Below are 22,442 nucleotides of genomic sequence, written 5' to 3'. Positions count from 1 at the left end.
CTACATGATGTGAAGTGATAAGAGAAAATTAGTAAAAAAAATATGCATCGTATTTTTATTAACAGTATAAAATAAATAAAAGTTATTTGATTCTGCTACTTTTTAGTAAAAAATGATGATATAGTTTTTGTTCCACTTGCAGCTTTTTGCCGCGCTTTCTCTTTGGCCGACAATATTTTAGGTTTCTTGATTTCTGTGAAGCTGGAGTTTGAATTATTAAGTACATTTTCAATGTCTGAGATATTCTGTGATTCACATTTAAACTTTTTATTAACATCAATCATATCGGCTGCTTCTGATTTTCGTTTCTTTCCAACAGCTTCTATCAAATCAGGTTTGAAATTAAATCTATTTTCAAGGTGTTCTGCAAGGTCATCTTGTAAATATTCAGAAACCATTCCATGAGCGTACCGTAGGTAAAATTCTGAAATCCAAAAATCAATATTCCTATATTACTCTTTTGTAACAAATACACAAATAGTTATGTGGCACATACAAATGCTATTTCACATGGGATTGGGAAAACATATTACTCATATCAGTAAAATTACCTTCATCTACAGTATCACTATCAATATTACTGGTGACAAATGTAGCTGACACAGCCCCGGAAGTGACATTAATGTTCTTGTCTCTCAAAACTTTACTTAGTTTACGCACTCTTGTTTCAAGCCAAGTTAGTGTCTTCTCCTCATTGTATTTATAAGCTTTCATATCTGCAGGTCCCTATAAAAAACAGGATAGGTATATGAAAATATAACATCAATGAATCTTTTTTTTGTGAAACTATAATAAAATTGACATTTACTGTACTACTATTCAATGTTCTAGATAATCTAAAGATATTGATTAAAGATAGTTATGTATTTCACTCATATAATAAGGTTTTATTAAAAAATATATTATTTAAGCCCCTTTAAATAACTGCAACAGTAACCATTGTTAGCATTTTTTGTTTGATATGTCTTTATAAGAAAAAGATAGGCATAAGTTGGATACCTTTAAGTCACCAATTAAATCTAAGTTTGTCACAAAATCTGTTATTTTGTCATATCCTTTTTCTGATAAGACGTGTTCTAGTGGCACAGCCCTGGTACTGCATTGTTCTCTCAATCGAGGTAGCACTGAAAATATAAAGTAAATAAGATTGATTATTTTTAATACAAATGGGGTTGAATAATTTAGATAGGCAATTTTTCACACAAACTACACTTAAAAAAGCACACAGGACATATACTTAATATTAAACAAAGCCTCAAATATTGTAACACAAATTCACAACAGCATTTTATAATCTATCACATTTTAATCTGGATATAAAGTAAGACAATGAACAATCTTCCCATATCTATACAAAAATATTATAGTATTTGAAATACATACCTAGAAATAATGGATTTACAGGAGTCACCATTAATAAGCTACCATCAGATTTCACAGTTTCCCCTATCAACCAGGATCGGTAAGGTTCACTGAATGTGACCACCTCATATATCTTATTGTGTTCATCATCTAAGCAGTATTTAGCTGGATTGCCAGTCACGGGGTGTGGCAAAGTCACTATGGTAAAGTTATTATTATCCTTAACAGACTCTGTAAAAAATCACAAGTTTGAAGAAACTAATGTATGTTGGTATGATTCTTTCCATTTGACACATTTATTTAAGTGCTACCTATTTCACTAACAATGCCCTATAGCTTTAAGTCGTAGTCTTTGCAAACAGAACAAGAATTTAGGAACTAACACAAACGCATCGCATTAGCATACATACTTTTCAAAACCAAAAGCCATGAATTTTCAATTCGTTTACAGGATTTAACGGGCGAATTTAAAGTCATGTTCTTGGATTTCTTGGACCGAGTAGTCATTATAATCAGAAGAATACGTCCAATTGATTATTGGCCAGACCGAAAAAAAATATGTGTGATTCTCCTCTCCTTTCTGCTGGCTGTTTCTCTTCTCTCTCTTCACTCTTTTCTTATTGTTTCCTTCCCGCGCGCGCACCACACAACACACCTGTTGTCACTAATGACATTGACTTAGCTGCGCATACAGCATAGATTTAGTCGTGAACATGCTTGCTTCTTGCTTCCCAACAAACATTTTTAGGTATAGTCAACAGCACATCAAGTTACTCTGCATGAACCTCTATGTCCCAGTAATAGAAGCCAGTTTGCAATGGATTTGGGTAGGGTGCTGTTGACTGTACTGACGATATATATACGGTATATACGCTATCCACAGATAAGAACATTACATTGAAACAGCTTGACCATAAGAGTTGACAAAAAATGAGGGCGCTTGTTTCTTCGTAGCTGTGACATTTTTGACGTAAAATGCAATATGGCAACAATTTTGTATGGAAAAATTTTAGTTCCACTTTATTTTATTTCTACTCAAGCTGATGTTCTTATATCTGTGACGATATCGAAGGTGCAAGAAAAAAACACGAGGGACGAGAGTAACCAAATGAAACAGAAGATTTTGATACAAACATGTAATTAGCGCTAGGTAAGGTTGCAAACGATACAATAGATTTTTTAAAACATCAATACATTGTTCGTTATGATCGATGTTTTATGAATCTTGTACGATATGGCATTGCAATTGATTGCATATTTTTCACATTTACAATCAAGAACATTACATTGTAATGTCTTATGTCTGTGATTTTGTGGCGACATCTACCACGCCCCATGCACAACGCCGCAGATGTAAAACGCCGACCAAACGCAACGAATAACAAGCCACACAAGTGATCCACGACTCTACAGACAGATGGCAATACGGTCGACTCACTACCAGAACCTAACAAGCCTAGAACGCGCAGACTGCGTTTACGATGGGAAGCATATACAACCTCCGATATGACACCGTCGGAGCCGTGCGATTCCCCAGGCGCTACACCAAGCCTAGCGGGAAGATTTTCCCTTTGTGGCGGTCGAGCATAATCACCTGGCTCCCGCTACAATCTTTTTTAAATCTTTATCACTCGCATGCCTTTGTTTTTCTATTTCATATGCTTCCCCATACTATCGCGGCAAAGTTCGCCAAACTTAGTCCAGCTCATGGTACGTACTAAATCCATGGTACTGATACTTTGCCAGCCAAAATGTTTATTGAGAGAAGTTCTATGCCTTTTGGGATGTGATGTGACAAGTGAAGAAGTGTGTCAATGTCATAAAGTGATATTTTGCGATTTCTGGTTTTGTGACATTTACATACTGTGTAAGAAATTTTCGCGGTTCAAATTCCCAAAGCCGAAACTGTTAGTAGGTACCTATTTGTTGTTTTAGTAAAATAAAATGCAAGCATTCCTTAAAACGGGTAAAATATCTGCTGCAGACAAGCCATCGTCCTCTGGTATCAAGACTACTACTAGAAAGAAGCCACCTGCTCCATGGGTTGAAAAATAGTAGGTACCTACTATCTAGTCTGACCTTTACCTTTTGATTTTAACATGTTTTTTTATTATTTTATTTGTTTATAGTCGGCCGAAGACCATAGACGATATCGTAGATCAAGGAGAGGTGGTGCAAGTACTAAGGGAGTGTTTATCTGGGGGTGATTTGCCCCATCTTTTGTTTTACGGGCCTCCTGGCACGGGAAAAACAAGTGCTATCCTTGCGGCGGCACGGCAGCTTTTCGGTGATATTACGAGAGATAGAGTGCTAGAACTCAATGCTTCAGATGAACGAGGAATCCAAGTTGTTAGAGACAAAGTTAAAACTTTTGCACAAATGACTGTTAGCAGTACCAGGCCTGAGTGAGTAAATAGCCTAATTTGTTTTATTTTGTTACTTTTTAAAAAATATCCCAGACTTGTATAATTTATTTGGTGTACATACTTTTATTTTTTATTGTTAGTTGTTAACTACATCATTCATTTATTGATGTTTGTGCAGTACAATTTGCATCAATCTTCTAACCTGCCTTACCAAAGTAATTGTTTCCTAAAAAAAAGAGTATAGATTATTATAATTTGTATAAAACAATGGTCAACTTTGTGTGTTAATGTATCTTAAATCTGCATCCTTTTTCAGTGGTCGGCCATGTCCTCCTTATAAACTTGTTATCTTGGATGAGGCAGATTCTATGACTAACTCTGCCCAGGCTGCCCTACGCCGCACAATGGAACGCGAGACAAGGACCACACGCTTTTGTCTAATTTGTAATTATGTTTCGAGGATCATCCCCCCTATTACCAGCAGATGTTCCAAATTCAGATTTAAACCATTGGCCAGAGATAATGTTATCAAGAGGTATGAACTTTTTCTTAATTGTAAGTGTTGCTGAAGATGGCTTTTCTAACATTGGCTTATTTATTAACACAGTTTGACTGTTTGTATCCAAAATCTATATTTATGATATTGAATTAAAATTCAAATTTTTTTATTCTACTTAGGATGATATATACCTACTTCACATATTGATATCAAATCATGGAATTAATAGGTACTCTGACGAAGTACTTACTATACTATAAAATATTTGAAAATAAGCCTACTGCCTTCTTTCAGAGCGCAACATTGCAAGCGCAACAAACTTCATTATGACAATTTCAAATTGACACATTAGGCTTTGAAATTTCTACTTTGCTTCAGTTTTGGCTGTACAACATATATCTTAGTGTAATATCATCTTCAATCTGTAAGTGTTTGCACACAGATTGCGTGAGATCTGTGAAGCAGAAGGTGTAGACGTCGGGGATGGTGATGTGCTGCATAAAGCTGTGGACACATGTGAAGGAGACTTACGTCGGGCTCTTACTGCACTGCAATGCTGCCAGAGATTACTGGGCAAAATCACTGAGGAAGGCCTTATTGAGGTATGTTGTATCATATATATATTATATTATTATATCTATATATATATTATATTATTATATCTATATATATTATATTATTATATCTATATATATATATATTATATTATTATATCTATATATATAAAAGAACAAGCATTTTTTACTAATCAACGCCCAGCCTAACCCATAGAAACTATAAACGCGAAATTTGGGCAGTAGCTTTAGGTTGTTATGTAGTGTTCAGATTAAAAAAAAACTAAAACCTTAACTGATCTACTTGAAACTTGGCACAAATTCTATGCAACAAAAATAATGAAATCCCTGTTTCAGGATTTTTTAAAATTTTACCTTTAGTGTAGTTAAATGAGGGTGAAAAGAAATTACGAATAATCCCTTTCAAAATTTCTTCAACTAAAGATATGAGTAGACTGAGTGGACAGATCCACAGTAAACACCATTGAATTCACGTTGTTACTGTTGATGGTTTGTATCGTGAAATTCAATTATTTAGAATTAAATCTGAATAGCTATAGGGTGATTTCTGTGAAAGTTTTATTATGGTTTTACCCGAGCGAAGCTGGGTCGGGCTGCTAGTTATATACATTTTGTTTCAAAACTTTTAAGCTAAGCAATACTGGTATGGTCACTTTATGGCTATTAACTGATGGTAGGCAATAATTAAGTTCCCAATAAGATTTGATGTCAGATGCCCTGAATGTAACCAGGATCGCTCGAGGATGAGAGAAAAAGTGGAGAATGATAGTTTAATATTTTAATTTTATAATAGTTGTTTTTTGTAGGTGACTGGCTTGGTACCTGAGATGTTGGTGAATGAGTATCTCAGTGTCAACAACTACAGTGAACTTGAGAAGTTTGTGGAAAAGTAAGTATTAGTAATTTTTATTAAATTATATTTTTGTCTGATATGTGTAAAAAAAACTCAACTTACGCTATGCCTCCTCCAGCTTTGGTAACGCCACTGTTCATATCCCATAGTCCATTCATTGCCTCCACGTTTATGTAATTGTAAACATTCCATTCATTACAGTTTCCTTATGGAGGCATATTCCGCTTCGCAACTTCTCGAGCAGCTGAGCGCGACCGTGATCACGGCGGGTCACCTAACCAACTCACAGAAGTGTGCGATCAGTGAGAAGCTGGCAGTGTGCGCCCACAGGCTACTAGATGGCGGCGCTGAGTTCATGCAGCTCACGGACCTGGGATGTACTATCATTATGGCTAACAACAACCCCTGAGTATGCTCGACCAGTTTCATTTTAGGGTGATTTTTTTTATACACCTGTCGAATCTCTTGATCCAATTTTGTATGCTTCACGTATAAAGGATATGTCCATGTTCGTGTAATAATAATAATGCCGGCTATATATAAATTATACTTGCGGTTTCGACGTACATATGTTTTTCTTTCTAGTAGGTAATTTATTCCTAAAATTAAACAAGTGCATTACCATTTCGTTAAGTTGTGCCGAGCGATTAGACAAGAAAGATAAATTTTCTGTTACATTTCGCAGTTCAATGGAATTTCACAGTCGGTCGGTAATAACTTCACCGTCCGTCTTCAATCTTCGTTGCCTTTCTTTCTTTGGGTACAATAACCCACTATTATTATTGATATACAAGTGCCTGATGTGTTGACCAATGTTGATATTTGTAATATGATTACAATTAAGTGTGTAATTAAAATGTTGTGCTTTAATCTCTAGTGGCTTTCTCGTCAATATTTATAGTTATTTCTCACAAGCTACAAACTACTGGCATTTCGGAACGACCACTGCTGAGAAGAAATGCCGAAGAACTGCTGAGAAGATATTTTTCATGCGGTAACAAAATTATTTTCTTATCATTAAACTCATAAAATGTACTCAGTGTGTTTTGTATCTCATTTCCATATTTTGTGTACTATATATTGAAGTAGGTATAGAGTAGAGTAGCAACGCCATGTCTGCAGTTTACGCGCGCGTTCATTTCACTTCCGCTGTCGGTTGAACGGACGGGCGAGTAGGAACGAAAGAAAATAACGTTCTTATAGAAAAGATAATATCTTGGCCGGAGCGTGAGCGCGCGCTCCCCTCCACGTCACGGTTTGCGCGCGCAGCGCTGCCATTGGCCGCGCCGCCCTCCCCTCCGCCCGCCGCCGCCGCACGCGCAGCGTCTTTCCCTGATTTCAAATCTCGACCGTTTATTTCGTAGTGAGCGGGCAGAGAGCGCGCGTCGTCGCTCTGCGCGCCCGCATCTAAGCTGATTGTTTAAAAAACACGGCAACGTGTTCGTGAACGGTTCGGTGGTATGACGCGACATCGCGAACTATAAGTGCGTGCAGTGCTAGCGAGGCGGCACCGGAGCGAGAGGTCAATTTCTTTCGATGAGTGGAGGTTTAGTGCATGTTTTTCCACATCATGACTAGATCCACACTCATCCATGGAAGTTGCGTGGTTCGTCGGCGGCGTGGGACAGCGGCGGATGCGGGGCGGCGGTTCGGCCCGGTGATTACCAGGTGTCATTACGTCGGTAATGATACGTTCGCAGGTACCTGCGGGCGACTACCTGCGCGGCGCAAACCAAAAAATGTCATTTAGATACACTTCGCGCTGGTTAACTATTGCTTATTCAGAGTGAGTTTTTTGCTGTAGTTTTTCATTTCAGTAGGTAAATTGATGTTTTTTAGATGACGAATCACGGTTTCGAGTCGCGAGAGCGTTTTAGTCGGTTAGATTATGGACGCATTCCCAAATATTAAGGTGCGGGGTGTCTGCGCGGGGCGGGGGGCAAGGAGCAGATAGCGGCGCAGGCGCATCTGCTCCTTCTGAGAAAGGCCATTGTGGCGGTCCCTAGCTAGTGGTCAGTGCGGTGACGTCACGGGCCGGGGCCGACAACCTTTCCCCCGTCTTTGCTCTGATGTATATCGTCAAGTTATACTGATGTTTTTGCATCACACTGTTAATTACAAACTTTGTCGCTCGTTACCTAGCCACGGCTGTAACACTTGCGTAATGTACTCTTTTGTTTTATCAAACGGTTGCATGGCGTAATTTGCGATTATATTTCAGAGTGAATTTCAGAATGCAGTTGGCTACTAAAGTATTGATGCAACAAAAAATACTTTCACATTAAGAATATTATTAAAATCTGAAACATGAAATAATGAAAATAGCTAATAATACCAAGATTATAACGGTAGTGTTAGCTCTGATACAATATAAACTGTCAATACTGATCTGTCTGACCTTTGCTATTATAATAATCACCATCGAAATTACATGGATAATTTACAGGACACAATACAATTTTTGCATAATCCAGAAAACAGTTGTTTTCCTGTAATACAAAAAGCATGAATTATTTTCCGGTGTAGTTTCCCGGCATGAATTAGTGTACAGTGACTAACAAGCCATTGTTTGTGGTTGCTGCCCTGTGACTGAAGTATGTTATATCACAGTACAGTCAATAACACATGAAGTTACCCAAAATTATTGCAAATTGGCCGCTATTGCCTCCGCATAGAGGTCAATGCATGGTAATTTAACAGAAACTAGCAATGGATAAAAGCCGGTGTGCCTTACAACTACTAGAGACTGTAATACTTCAATAACGGGCCAAGTGCACGTCGGGCCACGTATTGTTTAGAGTTCCGTAGTTTACTACAATATTTCAATTAGAATTTTCATAAATTATGAATAATAAGAAGTAGTATTTTCCATGTAGTTGTTCGAACGTTTATAGTAGAATACAGTTGGTCGACTATTATTATTCATAAACTTACTTAGTTTTCCTTCTTATTTTGTTATATTGTACTAATGCCGTAACGTTTTAACGTTAACCATTTCGTTAATAACCACCTTTAATATTTTTTAAAGCCTATCCAACATCATCCTCACTATAGAAAAGATTAAAAAAAAATATTCCCACTCACGTATAGGGGAGGTACCCTAAAAATAAGTTTACCAAATACATCATTCTAGTACTAACAGTTCTTGAGCCGGACGGAAAGACAGATGGACATGGCGAAACTATGAGGGTTTCTTGTATGTAGGTCTTTGGAACCCTAAAAAGGGCGTGTAACACCCCTGGTCTTCCCTTAAGGTGGGCCACATGTCTGTTTGCTTACTGAGTAGTATATAAAAATTACTAAAATGTCTACCTAACACGTCATGATTACCTACAAAACTAATGTAAAAAATTGTGGTCTGCAAATCTAAATGTTTATGATGCTTTATGCAAGATATGAAATTAAAAGACTAAATATATTGGAAACCAGGAACGTCAAGAGGACAAAAAGAAATATTGTAATAATTTAATGCTATGCTTGGCGTGCATGCTATGCTATAAGCTATTTTTCATGACAGAAATCTTGGATTTAAGTTCAGCGTCTTTCTGTGGGTTTAAAAGGAGGTTACCAAATCATTATTATTCGTGCCGCTAAATTTTAACTTTAGCACTAGATTCCATTTGAATTTGTTAAAAACCTGAAAATGCACTAGCTTTCTAGCTAGTCTCTATACGAACAACCAAAAATTACCGTGAGTTTCATTAGTGACATTACAAATATGGTCTCACAAATGTAGCCGAGTCGACAGTCAATAAGTTAACCTTAATAATTAAATAGAAATGACTGGCAACAATGACCGTATACATGTAGGAGTATAAGAAAGAAGACCAAAAACTAAGTTTCAAACAAAGAATTATTTATGCTAATTCATTTCAAAACACCGGACTTAAGCCGCCAACATCAAGAATTTAAATGCTCCAGTTCGTAGTAAAATCTTACTGAGGCAACCTTCAGGTAGGACCACTGGCCCGAAGCCATTCGACAAAAGCCTTTCGTAAATTACTCTACGTCCATCAAGACAACGCTGTATTATTTCTTCGCGTTTTTTATGCCTCGTGAATCTACTTAATAGTGTTCCGGGTAGTGAGTTTACTGGGGCAGGTACCCAGGTAGAAAGAAAAGGTCTATACAAAAAAATAATTACGTAGGTACGCCTTTGGTTGCTTCGATTCTCCGAACAACGAAAGTGGAATCATAAAATAGGATTCAGTTTAGAATCATGTTTGGCTCCTAGAGGCTTGACGGCACCACACATTTTAAATTCATATATTTTTAAAGTAGCTCTATTTTATCGTCTTCATCCTTTTAAATTATTTATCCATAAATTGCAATTGTCTTGTAAATTCCTCAGTCTTTTAAGGAATTTTAATTCTTAATTATTCGAATTTTAACACAAAAAGTTCCTTTACTTCATCTTTATTCTCTTCTAATTCTATTCCATCTACTAATTTTTACTCAGCTGGTTATACTAAACTATTTAAAGCTATCGTTTCCCAATATAATAACCGACTGTGGAGCTGTTCTCTCACGTCATTATTATGAGGCATTTTATGAGCACAAATAACTTCATCAAATTAGGATGGCCAGGTAACTTCAATATTTTAACTCGTTGAGTGTTGATCACTGGCTCTAACAAATTACTAACATGTTACGTTGTACACATTTTCTGGTGCCTGGTCTTATGCGTTTTTATTTAAAAAATAATTAATTAGCGTTTAACTTTTGAATTTTATTTGTGTAATAAAACAGATGATGACGCTGTTACGACGTGATAGAATCTAGAAGCGTGAAGAACATTCATTCCTGCATTTACATTAATTGTAATGAGGCGCTTTACTTTCGCTTCTTTATGGTTATTATTGTAAGATTTTAATGTGTGTTGCTTTACGTCTTTCGTCGTTTTGATTTATTCAATTGAGGAACTTTTTTTTTCATAAAACCATATATTAAATACCTTTTAAACCCCAATTATATTAGACATTAGTGCAGGTTGCATTTCACTAATGCCTAATGTTTAATTTAAAGTTATGTCTAAGTCTAGTTTTAACTTTTCCGTACACAATAATTATTAAATAAGGAATTTAATGCATTATAAATACTTTATCCATGTTTTCGTAACTTTCATTTTAATTGAGAAATCGCTTCTAAATCAAATCTAAAAAATGTTTACCCAAATCCCCTAAAATATGACTGTGGTTCCAAAAACTATCGTACAACACAGGAAAATCTGCGCGCTTGACCCCTTTTCGGTGTTTTCATAAAACATGATATCATTTCTCAGTAAACACATTTGACCTTTAAAATTTTTCAATTCCAGATTTTCCTCAAAATATTTACATGTTCACAAATCTAGTCGATTTACATTTGTGGGCTGAATAAAAAGGTTTATTGTCATACGTATGTATGAAAATAACTCGAGCATTAGAACGAATGTATATTCGTTCTAATGCTCGAGTGTGTGTGTGTGTAGAATAGTGAGAATATAGAAGAGCGATTATTCCAATATTCATTCTCCTACTTACCGTACACAGAAGAAATTTAGATCACCCTTTTGCATAGGTACCTGCAATTAAGACCACGTTCTTTCAATATTGAAAGAACCACTACTGGGAGCCACAAATAAGCAGCGTGCTTGGACATAGAATGAAGGAATTGTGTAGGCAACTGTACCGGCCGGCAATAGTTACTAAGATGCAATGAATTTTGGTAGTTTGATCTATGGTTGTTTTGGAAATACTACTTGAGAAAAGTCAGAATCTACTAACCAGCATTTTGAAATAATCTACTGAAGCACCATGTAGCACATAATATTCATCGATATAAGTTTAAACAAATTAGTACAAGGGCGGACTTAATGCTAAAAGCTATAAAGTAGCCCATCTATCATTATTTTAATTTCTGTAGCTACCTTGATACGTGGCTCCGTTCATATGAATGTATGCCCTGTTCTGTCGTCCTGATGTTACCAGATCATTATCTGAATGCTATCTGATGGAAAGCATTCGTGAGTTGAACCAAGTTCTTTGTGAAATATAATAAAGGTAACATAGTGTCCTGATATTTCTTTTTCGCTTATCTCGTAGGGTGCGCGTGCGGCGATAAGGAATCTGTAGCTGCGCACGGGTAATTTAAAGTGCATTGCTAAATCAGTGAATAACTGCTGTTGTCTTCCCATGGTGGTAAGGTATTGTGTGCGCATATGCCGCCATTTTTCTCGTGTAAACTTCCGCGTTGGAGGGCGTGTGAACCGCGAGGGTCGCGCCAACCGACCTAACGTTAGTTTCTTTGTTTCTCTTTTAAGGTAATGCGCTCGCTCATTTGCACGGCAACAGAGGGGTTACACCACCTTTTGTGCGTGTTTAATACCATATCTATTTTGTTATTTCAATGGAACGCGACTGTTGCTAACCAGTAACCACGGTGCGAATTGATATTTGATGTCCTATGACTAGTCAGAATACTGCAATTAATCACAGCAAGGTCAGCGACTGGTGTCTAATTGGCTATACAAGAATTTACGAAAAAGATGACTTGATTGAATTATCGATATCAGCAGGTTTTCATGAAAATCCTGCGTGTAAGTAGTCGGGCTTTTATTTCAATATTGTTGCGCAATAATACGCGAAGGATTGATTGTATAGTTTTTTAGATCATACGCTGTCAGGTTTTTAGAAACAGAGGTTTCGAAATTTAAAATTTAAAAAATAGAACCAACATACTATAGAACTAGTAAATCACCGGACTACTGAAGCAGCGCTGTGAGGTTTGTAGTATTTACTAAGATTCATCGAAGTAACAACACCGCGTTGGCAAAGCATCGTTAGAACAAAGCATTGATGCATTGTACTATGAAAATATCGGAATAAAGTGCTCTGTATAATAATCGTACAAAAATCGCAGTATGAAGTTTCACAGACACGTACCTAAGGAACCCGAATATTTAGCAGCCACGGAACTATCATAAGTAAATTACTTTGCAAACATATTGGCGAAATCGAATGCAAGGGGAATTTTATATGGGTAAGTATTATTATGTAAGTACGATCAGTTGGATATCTAACTTTGACCGGTACCAAAAACATAGTGAGTCGAGAATGTTCTGACAAAGCAGTAGCGGGTGATTGTCGCCAATTAGTTGTAATAACGGCCCCTCGACTTGTACGTTGTAATTTGTTACCGAACACAGCTCACCGGCACAGCGGCAAAGTAAGGAGAGCGTGGAAGTAGAACTTCACTACCTATACATATAACTAGGTTATGCGCACCCAAGGGTAGGAGACATAAATGAATAAAGACTTTGGGACTTGGGCCAGCACAACAGTATTACAAATAATTTTCTCTTCTTGTTGGAAATAGGGGACAAATTCCCATGAAATTTGGCATGTTGATATGCTGTTTGAGCAATGCAGACTCTCTCTATTACTATTCCATTCGATACACTCCTGCGTATATCATGATTGACGTATATCTGTAAAGCAACTATGTAATGGTGTGCATAGAATACCTAAAATAATATCTGGTGAATCAGTGTGGATGTTTGTTCACAAGTACCTAAAATCTGAACAGTATAACTGAATAAAGCATTAGGCAAAAAATTAAGCTGCATGATGTAGTCTAAAGCGCGTAGTCTGGGGATTTTCGCAAGCACTTATCTAGCAATATAGTATCCTATATATTTCAACTTGACCGACACAACATACCACATAAACTAAATAAATAAATCCCTGCTAACTGAAAATGTTTGGAAGTTCCTTACTCGTCATAATTTTGTCTAAGGCGGGCATAACTCTTAATCAGTACCATACAGAAACTGCAAATAGCACTGAGGGTATTTTCATCGCAATTCCTAAGTGAGGGAAGTCCTAGGGCGCTAGTAATGTGTGAATATAACTATCTACACTTCTTTATTTTGTACCGGTATTGCAAAGATTTATGTGTGAAATGGCCGAGGTCGATGCCTCACCCGCTACTGGCCTTACCCAGGGCTGTCCTCTGTGACTTAATGAGAATTTGATTGACGTTTTTATTGATCCACAGCTATTATAAAATAAGTCCTATCTGAAGCCAAAGATTATTAACTGTAAATTTACATCGAGCCGTGGTAAATGACCGTTCATAATTTTTGTGTGATTTTTTTATGTGTTTAAAATAATGATCGCCTTCCTGTAGGTAATCACAGAATTTTGAAGTTTTAATTTTGTCTGGATTTCCTGTGATATTTTACCCCGGACAAATCCCACTTTTATGTATCAAATTAGATAATATATATTACAATTACAAAAGTTTACTCATAATTACATTATTTATTAGACTCCTTGTAATATAGGATGTAATCGCCATGAATGGCTAGGGTGGTATAGATCCCCGTATAAAATGAATCCGTCATCTAAATGAATTTCGAGCAGTTGGAAAGAAAGAAAAGTAAGCAGATAGGTACCTACAAGTATTTCATCGCACTGTATATTAGGTATTATAACCAGTAGGTACTTACAAACCAGTCAAATTGGCACTACATATGCGTCGATTGATTAAAATTAGGGAAAAAAATATAATACAAAGACCATTCTTTGTATTGTATTTTTTTTCCCTTCTATTTTATGAAATCTTACATGCTAGTGAAGTATAGTATTCTTAGTAAGTATATTTTTATTAATTATCTATTCTCAACCAGATTTAGAACGTTAATAAATAAAATCATTTTCACAATCACAAAATGGCCTATAATTTAAATCTCCTACTGCGCAAGCCTGTGGCGCAAGCAAACCACAGATACGTCAGGGTCATCTTTTTTCGTGGCGCTCATTGGCTACCACAGAATTTAGAATAGCCTACTAGGTAGTCTAATTCAAGAATACTAGTTTAGGAGTATTTAATAATCTAAGTGGCCTACATGGCAAGGGTCTGATTTCCGAGTCCGGTTTATATTGGAATTTATCTTGTTCCAAGAGCTTTTTTCTGCCTTAACCTAGGTATATATAGACGGACGTTATTTGGAAAAACGTATTTTTCGAATAGAACTAGTTTGAATGAAACTACGAAAGCAGACAAACTAGATGAACGTTGACCAAAAAATCGGTCTGCTAGCTTAGTGGTCTCATGTCGCCCAGATGCTAAGCTTCTGCTTTAATGAGAGAATTGACTTGCGAAGTCTAACCTTCTGTACTTGATTACTTTCAAAAAAAGGAGTTGAAGAGAATGTTTAAAGTAAATAAGAATACGATAAATCCGTAATATTTATTCTTACGTATTCTGGCTATAAAATATAAGTACTTACAAGATAATGTGCCTGCCTATAGATTTGGAAGTTATAGAGGCAAATTAGAGGCTTTTGGATATGAAGTAATTCAGAAACTTAAACATAAAACTTATTTTTACTCAAAACCCGATATTCGGGTAGGTATGTGACAGCCCTGCGCGACGGGTTTTGTTTATGAAGTGATGGTAATTGGTAACATTGCAACAATGTGCATCGTATTGTACATTACCACACTATAAAGCCGGTTGTATGCGTCTCATCGCTGCATCATCGTATAAACTGAGAATATAGTTGGAAGTTAATATCGTACAGAATGGAGTCTCGCAATTTATTAATTCATAAGGCTTTATCTTATTAAAAGGTATAAATAGGTACATTTTTGAAACATCTTCTACTTTTTAGTTTAAATATTTTCAGCATGCAATTTGTCACTAGATTTGTGACCACGAAAGTAGGAGTAATCTGATCGTAGATTTCAAATTTTCGTTTGGACAATACTGTTTAATGTAATTTTCATAATAATTAGCTATCTTATATAAAAGTTTTTAGCAAGATTTACATCTTACATCTGTGTTAGCCTGTGTTGTTTATAACATACTCAATAAAAAAGAAAGATTTAGGAAGAAAACTTCAGAAATAATTTTATTATCGATTCCTAGTATTTGTGTCATGCATTTTACTGTATTTATCGTTATCTTTTGTTTTGATTTTAAAGCACCACCCTTTTTGCCATTTTCCGTTTGGTCCTAAGGTACCTAAGGTCCTATGAGTGAAGAAGTTTAAAAAAGCCATAAGGCACGCATTAAGTCCACCTGTTGTTATTTAACTTTTTAAGTTGTACATTTTCAATCTGTACTATTATTACAAAGAGCGTTTGTGAGTTGTATGTTTGAGGCGTGTAATCTCCGAAATTACTGGACCGATTTCAAAAATTCTTTCACCATTAGAAAGATACGTTATCCAAGATTGCTATAGGCTGTCTTATCTCAAAATTCCCACGGGAGCGAAGCCCTGGACAATATCTAGTTGAACATAAATTTACATTACACCCACCGAAATGAAAATGTCTCTGTTCCTTCAATATCCCTTTCATCGCAAATTATTTCACTTAACAACGGAATATGATTTGAACCGCCAATGCCCAATACATTGCGGTTTATATGGTATTATGTATTCGAGTGCTTGGAGGGCAGCTCGTGTGATTGGGCCGTAATCATCATTGATTGTTGTATATTGCGTGCTTATTGGCCTGAGTCTCTTGGCACATCGCGCGTTAAGTGGTCAGCATCGAAAATATAATAAAGTTGCATATAAGTTTGACTACTTATGTCCTTTTTAAATAAGTGAAATGCAATTATGAATTAGAACAGTAGGATTACCTCGCAAGTAGATACTAAGATATCTACCGCTATATACGAATTGTATTTTAAAGGAAAAATAGCAAGACTGGTTCTGATGGTAGACCTTATTAGTTAATTGATAGAAGTCTACAAGTCAATTTAGGGCAAAAATACATTTTTTGTATGTATGTATGTTTGCTTGTAACGCGATAGTTTTCGATCCGTTGGTCTGATTTTGTTGAAATTAAGTAGTAGGATCTATCAGTAAAGTTTTTAAGTTCGCGGGGCAACAAAATTAGTTAAGTCGTTTTTGAAATTTTCACAATTAAAAAAAAAAATATTGTGTTCGAGAGGTCTAAGTTCGCGGCGAACAACTATAGTATCATAAATGTGAAAGTTTATATTTCTGTTTGTCTGTCGAATCAGCGCGCTCGCTGATGCCCGCAGGTAGGTACGGTAGCTTCGACTCGTCCTCGGTTCTTGAGCTATTTCAAAATTCATCCAAATCAGCTCAGTTTCATAGTACCTATTTAACAAATACTGCCTGCTTTAACGGTTGAGCTGTGAAAGCGGCCAGACAGAAAGATATTCTTTTACATTTTAAATATTAGTATCCATTCCATGTTTCATTAAAATCATCATCATTGGGTATGTAGGTATAAAACGATATTACACAAACATTATTTTAAGCATTATTACTTATGTAAGATTTATTATATGCTTATACATATAGGTTTTATGCCTAAATCCTTTTGAATTCTCTTTCGTACAGTAGATACCTAGGTACTTACAAAATTTTGAGATTCGTCAATATTTCTGCATAGGTATGTTTTTAGTGAGTAAAATGAAGTCGAAATTGAGTGCTTAGCAATACCTGTGTTTTGTTTTACGCAATCAAAACATGAATCATGTGGTTACTTACAACGATGTTACAACATACCTACCCAGAGCACATTTACCTACATGAAAAACAACGAGGTTACAGAAATAAAGCTGTGAGATAAGTAAGTCCATTACTTAAGTAGATATCTAATATCTAAGCTAAGACACAGTGTAATAAAGAGTACTACTTAGTAAATTACATATATATGTAAATCTGACTCTGTAATTATCCTATCTGGTTCTAAATTCATGGATTTTCTAAATGCGTATGTACCTATACACACGCGCCTGTTTATAGTAGCTATTTAGGTTAGGTTAATGCCAAAATTTCATCAAATTTTATCGCGTTCAAATGTTATTTTAGAAAGAGAGTATAACATTGTTGTGGAATTATTTCAATTGACCAATGTTTTTTTTTTCAGAAGGAAGTACTATGGTGTTGCTCGAGCTTTGTTTATGGACGTGCCATAATTTGTGACAGCGTGTTGTGTTTCCCATCCAGTTCAACCTCTGATTCGATTCAGTATCAAAACAATGGCTTGGTTACCCAGAATCTGATTCGTTTTATCAGCAGTTTTTTTCAGTGCATTAGTTTCGTCATTTTTATCCAAATAAAATGCTTATTTGAAAAAATGTATTTTTAATTTTATGTCCACACTAGCGTTTTGGCGATGGCTTGGCTTCACGTGCGTATGTAGATTATATTCTTACCGAAAACTTCCATGCAATGGCCTACCCCGACAAACAATTTTGGTGTGAAACTCTCATGAAAACCCGTTAGGAACAGACAGAGACGGGGCTATTATCAAATAAAGTCCTCCTTATTTGATAATAGCTATTTAATGATCGTGATTAAAGAATTTGTACTATAAGCAAATCAAAGTAGTTACTAGTACCTACTACACTACATACTCTTACTATCTTATCTCTAAGATATTTACATTTATTCCTAAAATAACCATTAACCGACAATTCAAATGTATTTTGAAGATTTTCTGATCAATGTATATGAAAATTTATGTAAATCTACTAGCGAACGTCGCAGATAGTTCAACAATTATTTAATGTCTTTGTTTGCCTTTACTTTGGTAAGAATTTTTCTCGAATATGTAACTTTACAAGTAAGCTCTAGCCACTAGCCAAATAACACGCGATCCTTCTATGGCCGCAGATAGTACTAGTACATAACATCAGCTTTATGGCTCGAAAACTGGTAATATTCGTCCGCCCATACAAAGTGGTGAGGTCAGTTAACTTTGCACAGGAAAAGAGCATAGGTTTAATTGTTTTAAGCATTGATTCGAATATTTGAAACTCGTTTTGTTGGACTGCAAAAACTGAGCGAGTGTATAATGTTAAGTAGGCGTAGAATCGAACAAGAGATTCCACCGTAAATGTTTCTGTTATTTTATAAACGTTAAACATAAATCTTGTACACTAGATTTTGCCCGCGGCTTGGGCCGCGTTTATTTCGTGCATCCGTCGTGCGTCCGTCAATAATCGCGATGAAACCTATAGGTACCAGATTTAAAGTTGACCATTACAACTTTGAAAACCACTCTTCAGATTTTTTTCTCTATATAATATTAGCATGGATATAGATATTAGTACGAATCTTGCGCCTCTAGGACTTCGACTCGTATAATAAACGTAATTGCCTAGAGATATGAGAGTGCAATTACTAGCGCAGGCGCATAGTTGTGACCTAAAAACTGATACTCAAAGTTGTGAAGATGGAGTGCAATGGCATTTTCAAGGGCAGTACTGCGGGCTCAATCCTGTTTACGCGCATTCGAATCCAATTTTCTTTGAAGGCGGTCTGCAATCTACAATCATTATTTTTGCAAAGACAAATCCATTTCTGCCCGCGGTACGTGACTGGGGGGTAATGAGAGCTAATGGCGGGCGCGCCAGTGCTGTCATTACTTGCGGCCGTGTGCGCCTGCGCAGCCAAGCTTGGGCCGCAGCTATCTACTCTCCACCTTGCAATCTACCGGTCACGATCAATACTTGTGCTGTGAATGTTGTGATCTGTGATCGTGACACTATTGCACTGTTGAATCTATGCTTATAAGACAATTTTTGGCAAAATTTTTTTTCATTCATATTTCCTTGTATCGATTGAACTATTTTAACTATTTTCTTTTGTTTATGATATTCAAAGCTGTACACATAGATATAAGGCTTTTTGAGTAAATAAATAAAAAAATCTACGGACGGACATTTACCGAACTTTCACGGTATAGGTAGAAGATAACAATAGGTATGTACTTATATATCTACCAGTAGGTACTAATTTCTAGATTGAATTTTATAAGGTGGGTACTTAAATACATTGAGGGGTTGTTAAGTTGTTATTATATTATAAAATAAATATAAGGAAAACTAGAGATTACATAAAACATCAACTTTTCCGCGCATAAAATACTCATTATATCCGTACTCTATGAAATAATTATGATAATTATATGATATTTTGTAATTTATGTTCCTAATTGACCTATGTTATTTATTGGCCTGTTCCTGCAAAATATTTTAGCCTGTTTGTCCACGGGGCATCCGTAACCGGATCTGTCATCAGATCGTGAAGAAAATGGTGAGGGATTAGTAGATACCGCTGGCTATACACTGTTGGCTAAAAGATCGCCGAACGTTGGCTGCATGTAATATGTAGCAAGGAAATAATTGTAGTATGTACAATGTGTAGGTACATACTGTAATTATTTCCTTGCGGTAATAAAATGCTCACATAAAATATAATTAATGAAATGGTACATTCGAGTGGGCAAAAAACTCATGCTAATCTTATCTCTGACTTCAGACGTTACGAGGATAATCCTCAGGGGCAGTCCGATTTCTTCTCGGATGACGGATCCGGTGAGACAAACGTGGACAAACAGCCGTCTGCATTGCAGATTGCAGGCGACCGCATACTTAGGCTCCGGTAACCACATTTTCATCAGAAAGCTCCTACGCCTTTTACATACTTTCACGGAATCACTTTAGTACACATTTCTTGTGTTTATTTCTTTTATAATTCGTTCAGGTGAGTTATTACTTACGCATTTGTTTCACAAATCTTAGCTTGTTCAAATTAATATTAGGGTTTATAACGAAGTTTGCTATGTGGCTTTGAGATTTTTGAGAGAAAATTTATAGTCTGTATGTACTAATACTAATTCTGCCTCTCCTGTTTATCCATAAGGAATGCCAGAATATTAGCCGCGTAGCCAGAATATTAGTAGGATGGGTAATACAAAACCTGGACGGAGGCAAACTGTAGAAACTCATGGAAGACAGGGATTTCCAAAGGTTTATAGTGCCTTCGCAGGAAGAAGTATGTAAATCTAGCTCGTGTTGGCTTCGCTCGGGTAAAAACATAATAAATTATACACCTAAATCTACCTCGGGAACCGCACTATTTATTGGTGAAAACTGCATGGAAATCCGTGCAGTAGTTTTTGAGTTTATCACGAACAGACAGACGCGGCAGAGAAATGTGTATAAGGATATATACGATGCATAGTATCGATCATACCTAACGCATTTACAGCATCGAGCAATGACAATACAGACCGTAAGTGGAATTCAATCGGGTTAACGAAGCAGTGGGAGGCCGATAGGTTTCGCCGTCTGCTCCAGATACCCAATTGAGTAGATTAATTGGTGAGCGGACTCGCCCAGATCCTTGCCTGGTCGGGTTATCTGCAGCTCGGATAATCAACTAGAACACGCATTTTGTAATACATCACATGATTATCCTATTATTCTATACAAAACTTTAGATGTTTTCTTAAATATTTGAAAGATCTCACTATGACCTGACTCTCCCTGACTCGCTCTGTGTGATTTATTTAATACTAGCTGTTGCCCGCGGCTTTGCACGAATTTCAGTTTTTGTACATAATTATCAATTTAATTTTAACATTTCTTTAGGTACGATTAACTACAGATTAGAGAAAACTTAAGTACTTAACTATAGTAAAAGTTCAAATTTCGCACATCAAATTTCATCAACATGGCTTTCAAAATCTTTGTTCGTATGTAGCATAAGAACTTTTCATCCAAAATTACCGTTCGGTCCGATCGAGCCATGTAAGTGCTGACAATCACGATCGCCAGCGTAGGTTTCCGTCCAAACCCTCGTTATGCTTTCTCGACAAATTGCATGAAATGTTATTCGCCCCACGTTTTACGTAAGCGACAATTCCGTCGTTGCGTAACTATAGTTGTTGTAGCCAGTGACAATTTGCGGGGCATAATGCGTGTCGCCTGTCCACGGTTCCGTTGACTTCCAGCGGGCCCCCGGCCCAGTAGGGTTACACCATCCACGGATTTGCATTAAACACGACATTACCTGTCCTTCCAGGTGTTGGCGGCTTGTTAGTGGCGGGAGCTCTCAAAGCCTACTTTGGTTGTCATGATCAGAAGTGGCAGATTGAAAACGACTCACAGTATTACGCGTAGGTACGAGAAGGCTGTGGCAACGCTTCATTTTGATGTGTTCCTTAAAACTTATTCTTTCCTAAACCATCTCAAGTATATGGGTTTATTGCTAAACAAAAGATCTGGTCGACCAAGGAAAGGAGCATGACGCATTACACACCTGACGCATAAAACCTATAGGTAATGTTACGTGCCATTGATAATAGAGAGATTCATAATAATTCTTATAGGAGGCAGGTTCAGTAAATCCAGCCAATTCCTCACTCAATAAATATAAAGAATACAATAATATATAATAACCTGTAATATTTGCGATATGAATATATTTTAAATTACAACAATGTAATAATGATAACCCTATCCCAGACTGTTGATGACTGTGACGTCGCGTCACGCGGGGTGCCCACTGCAAGTCAAGATACGACAAATTTAAAAAATCTATCTATTCGCATCTAAACACTGGCCAGTAAGGTTTTATATGGCTTAAAAGCGTGAGCTGTGAATTTACTGTCATGTCATGCTTGTGCTAATGATGGGGTAGGTACGAAAGCGCATGCGCAAGTTCCTGTGAACGCTGATGGGAGCCTGATGGTATGCGCACAAATGCGTTATTCAAATAATTTATTGTATACTACACATGTATTCGTATAAACCTGTAGTAATTACAAGGTATTAATTATTATTATTTTATTTTTTTAGCCTTAAATGTTGATGGAAGTAAAGCCCAGCTTTAAATGTTAGAATTGAGCCTTTGCTAAGGACCTGATTCAGAAAACGTCGAAAATAGTTAGACATGGTGAAGCCATTGCATCATTGGTTTAACAAAATTGTAGATTCGTGCCATCATAACAACTTTAGTAAAT

The 22,442-nt window shown here is 36.5% G+C and overlaps 2 protein-coding genes across 4 annotated transcripts; one reads left to right on the top strand and one right to left on the bottom strand.

The window, feature by feature from the left end:
• Positions 1–28: 28 nt before the first annotated feature.
• On the bottom strand, positions 29–2,041 carry LOC128669771 (uncharacterized protein). Of its 2 annotated transcripts, XM_053744868.1 has the most exons (6): positions 1,964–2,041; positions 1,773–1,933; positions 1,384–1,593; positions 1,000–1,124; positions 552–726; positions 29–424 (listed from the first exon to the last, which is right to left on the bottom strand). In XM_053744868.1, exons 2-6 carry the CDS (start codon positions 1,867–1,869, stop codon positions 96–98), a joined length of 936 nt encoding a protein of 311 aa, XP_053600843.1. In that variant the 5' UTR covers positions 1,870–1,933; positions 1,964–2,041; the 3' UTR covers positions 29–95. The 2 variants fall into 2 exon arrangements, with proteins under 2 accessions (XP_053600843.1, XP_053600842.1); XM_053744867.1 differs by having other exon boundaries at positions 1,773–2,035.
• A 1,163-nt stretch (positions 2,042–3,204) lies between these two features.
• LOC128669770 (uncharacterized protein) lies at positions 3,205–17,746 on the top strand. 2 transcript variants are annotated; one of them, XM_053744866.2, is made up of 7 exons: positions 3,205–3,416; positions 3,492–3,767; positions 4,045–4,263; positions 4,670–4,829; positions 5,609–5,691; positions 5,857–6,064; positions 17,556–17,746. In XM_053744866.2, exons 1-6 carry the CDS (start codon positions 3,307–3,309, stop codon positions 6,062–6,064), a joined length of 1,056 nt encoding a protein of 351 aa, XP_053600841.1. In that variant the 5' UTR covers positions 3,205–3,306; the 3' UTR covers positions 17,556–17,746. The 2 variants fall into 2 exon arrangements, with proteins under 2 accessions (XP_053600841.1, XP_053600840.1); XM_053744865.1 differs by lacking the exon at positions 17,556–17,746 and having other exon boundaries at positions 3,206–3,416; positions 5,857–6,690.
• The last annotated feature ends 4,696 nt before the right edge of the window (positions 17,747–22,442 follow it).

The sequence above is a fragment of the Plodia interpunctella genome, chromosome 5 (assembly GCF_027563975.2).
Source record: "Plodia interpunctella isolate USDA-ARS_2022_Savannah chromosome 5, ilPloInte3.2, whole genome shotgun sequence".
NCBI lineage: Eukaryota > Metazoa > Arthropoda > Insecta > Lepidoptera > Pyralidae > Plodia > Plodia interpunctella.
Note: the sequence above shows the minus strand (reverse complement) of the source record. Positions and strands in the feature narration are given on the sequence as shown.

Bases quoted from the DNA above. Each gene is read 5' to 3' on its own strand.
- LOC128669771 (XM_053744868.1), bottom strand. From the start codon at position 1,869: ATGACTACTCGGTCCAAGAAATCCAAGAACATGACTTTAAATTCGCCC. The intron at 1,125-1,383 runs GTATGTATTTCA...TTATATTTTCAG, and splicing joins TGTAAATCCATTATTTCTAG to TGCTACCTCGATTGAGAGAA. The intron at 425-551 runs GTAATTTTACTG...TTTGGATTTCAG, and splicing joins TAGTGATACTGTAGATGAAG to AATTTTACCTACGGTACGCT.
- LOC128669770 (XM_053744866.2), top strand. From the start codon at position 3,307: ATGCAAGCATTCCTTAAAACGGGTAAAATATCTGCTGCAGACAAGCCA. The intron at 3,417-3,491 runs GTAGGTACCTAC...ATTTGTTTATAG, and splicing joins GCTCCATGGGTTGAAAAATA to TCGGCCGAAGACCATAGACG. The intron at 5,692-5,856 runs GTAAGTATTAGT...CATTCATTACAG, and splicing joins CTTGAGAAGTTTGTGGAAAA to TTTCCTTATGGAGGCATATT.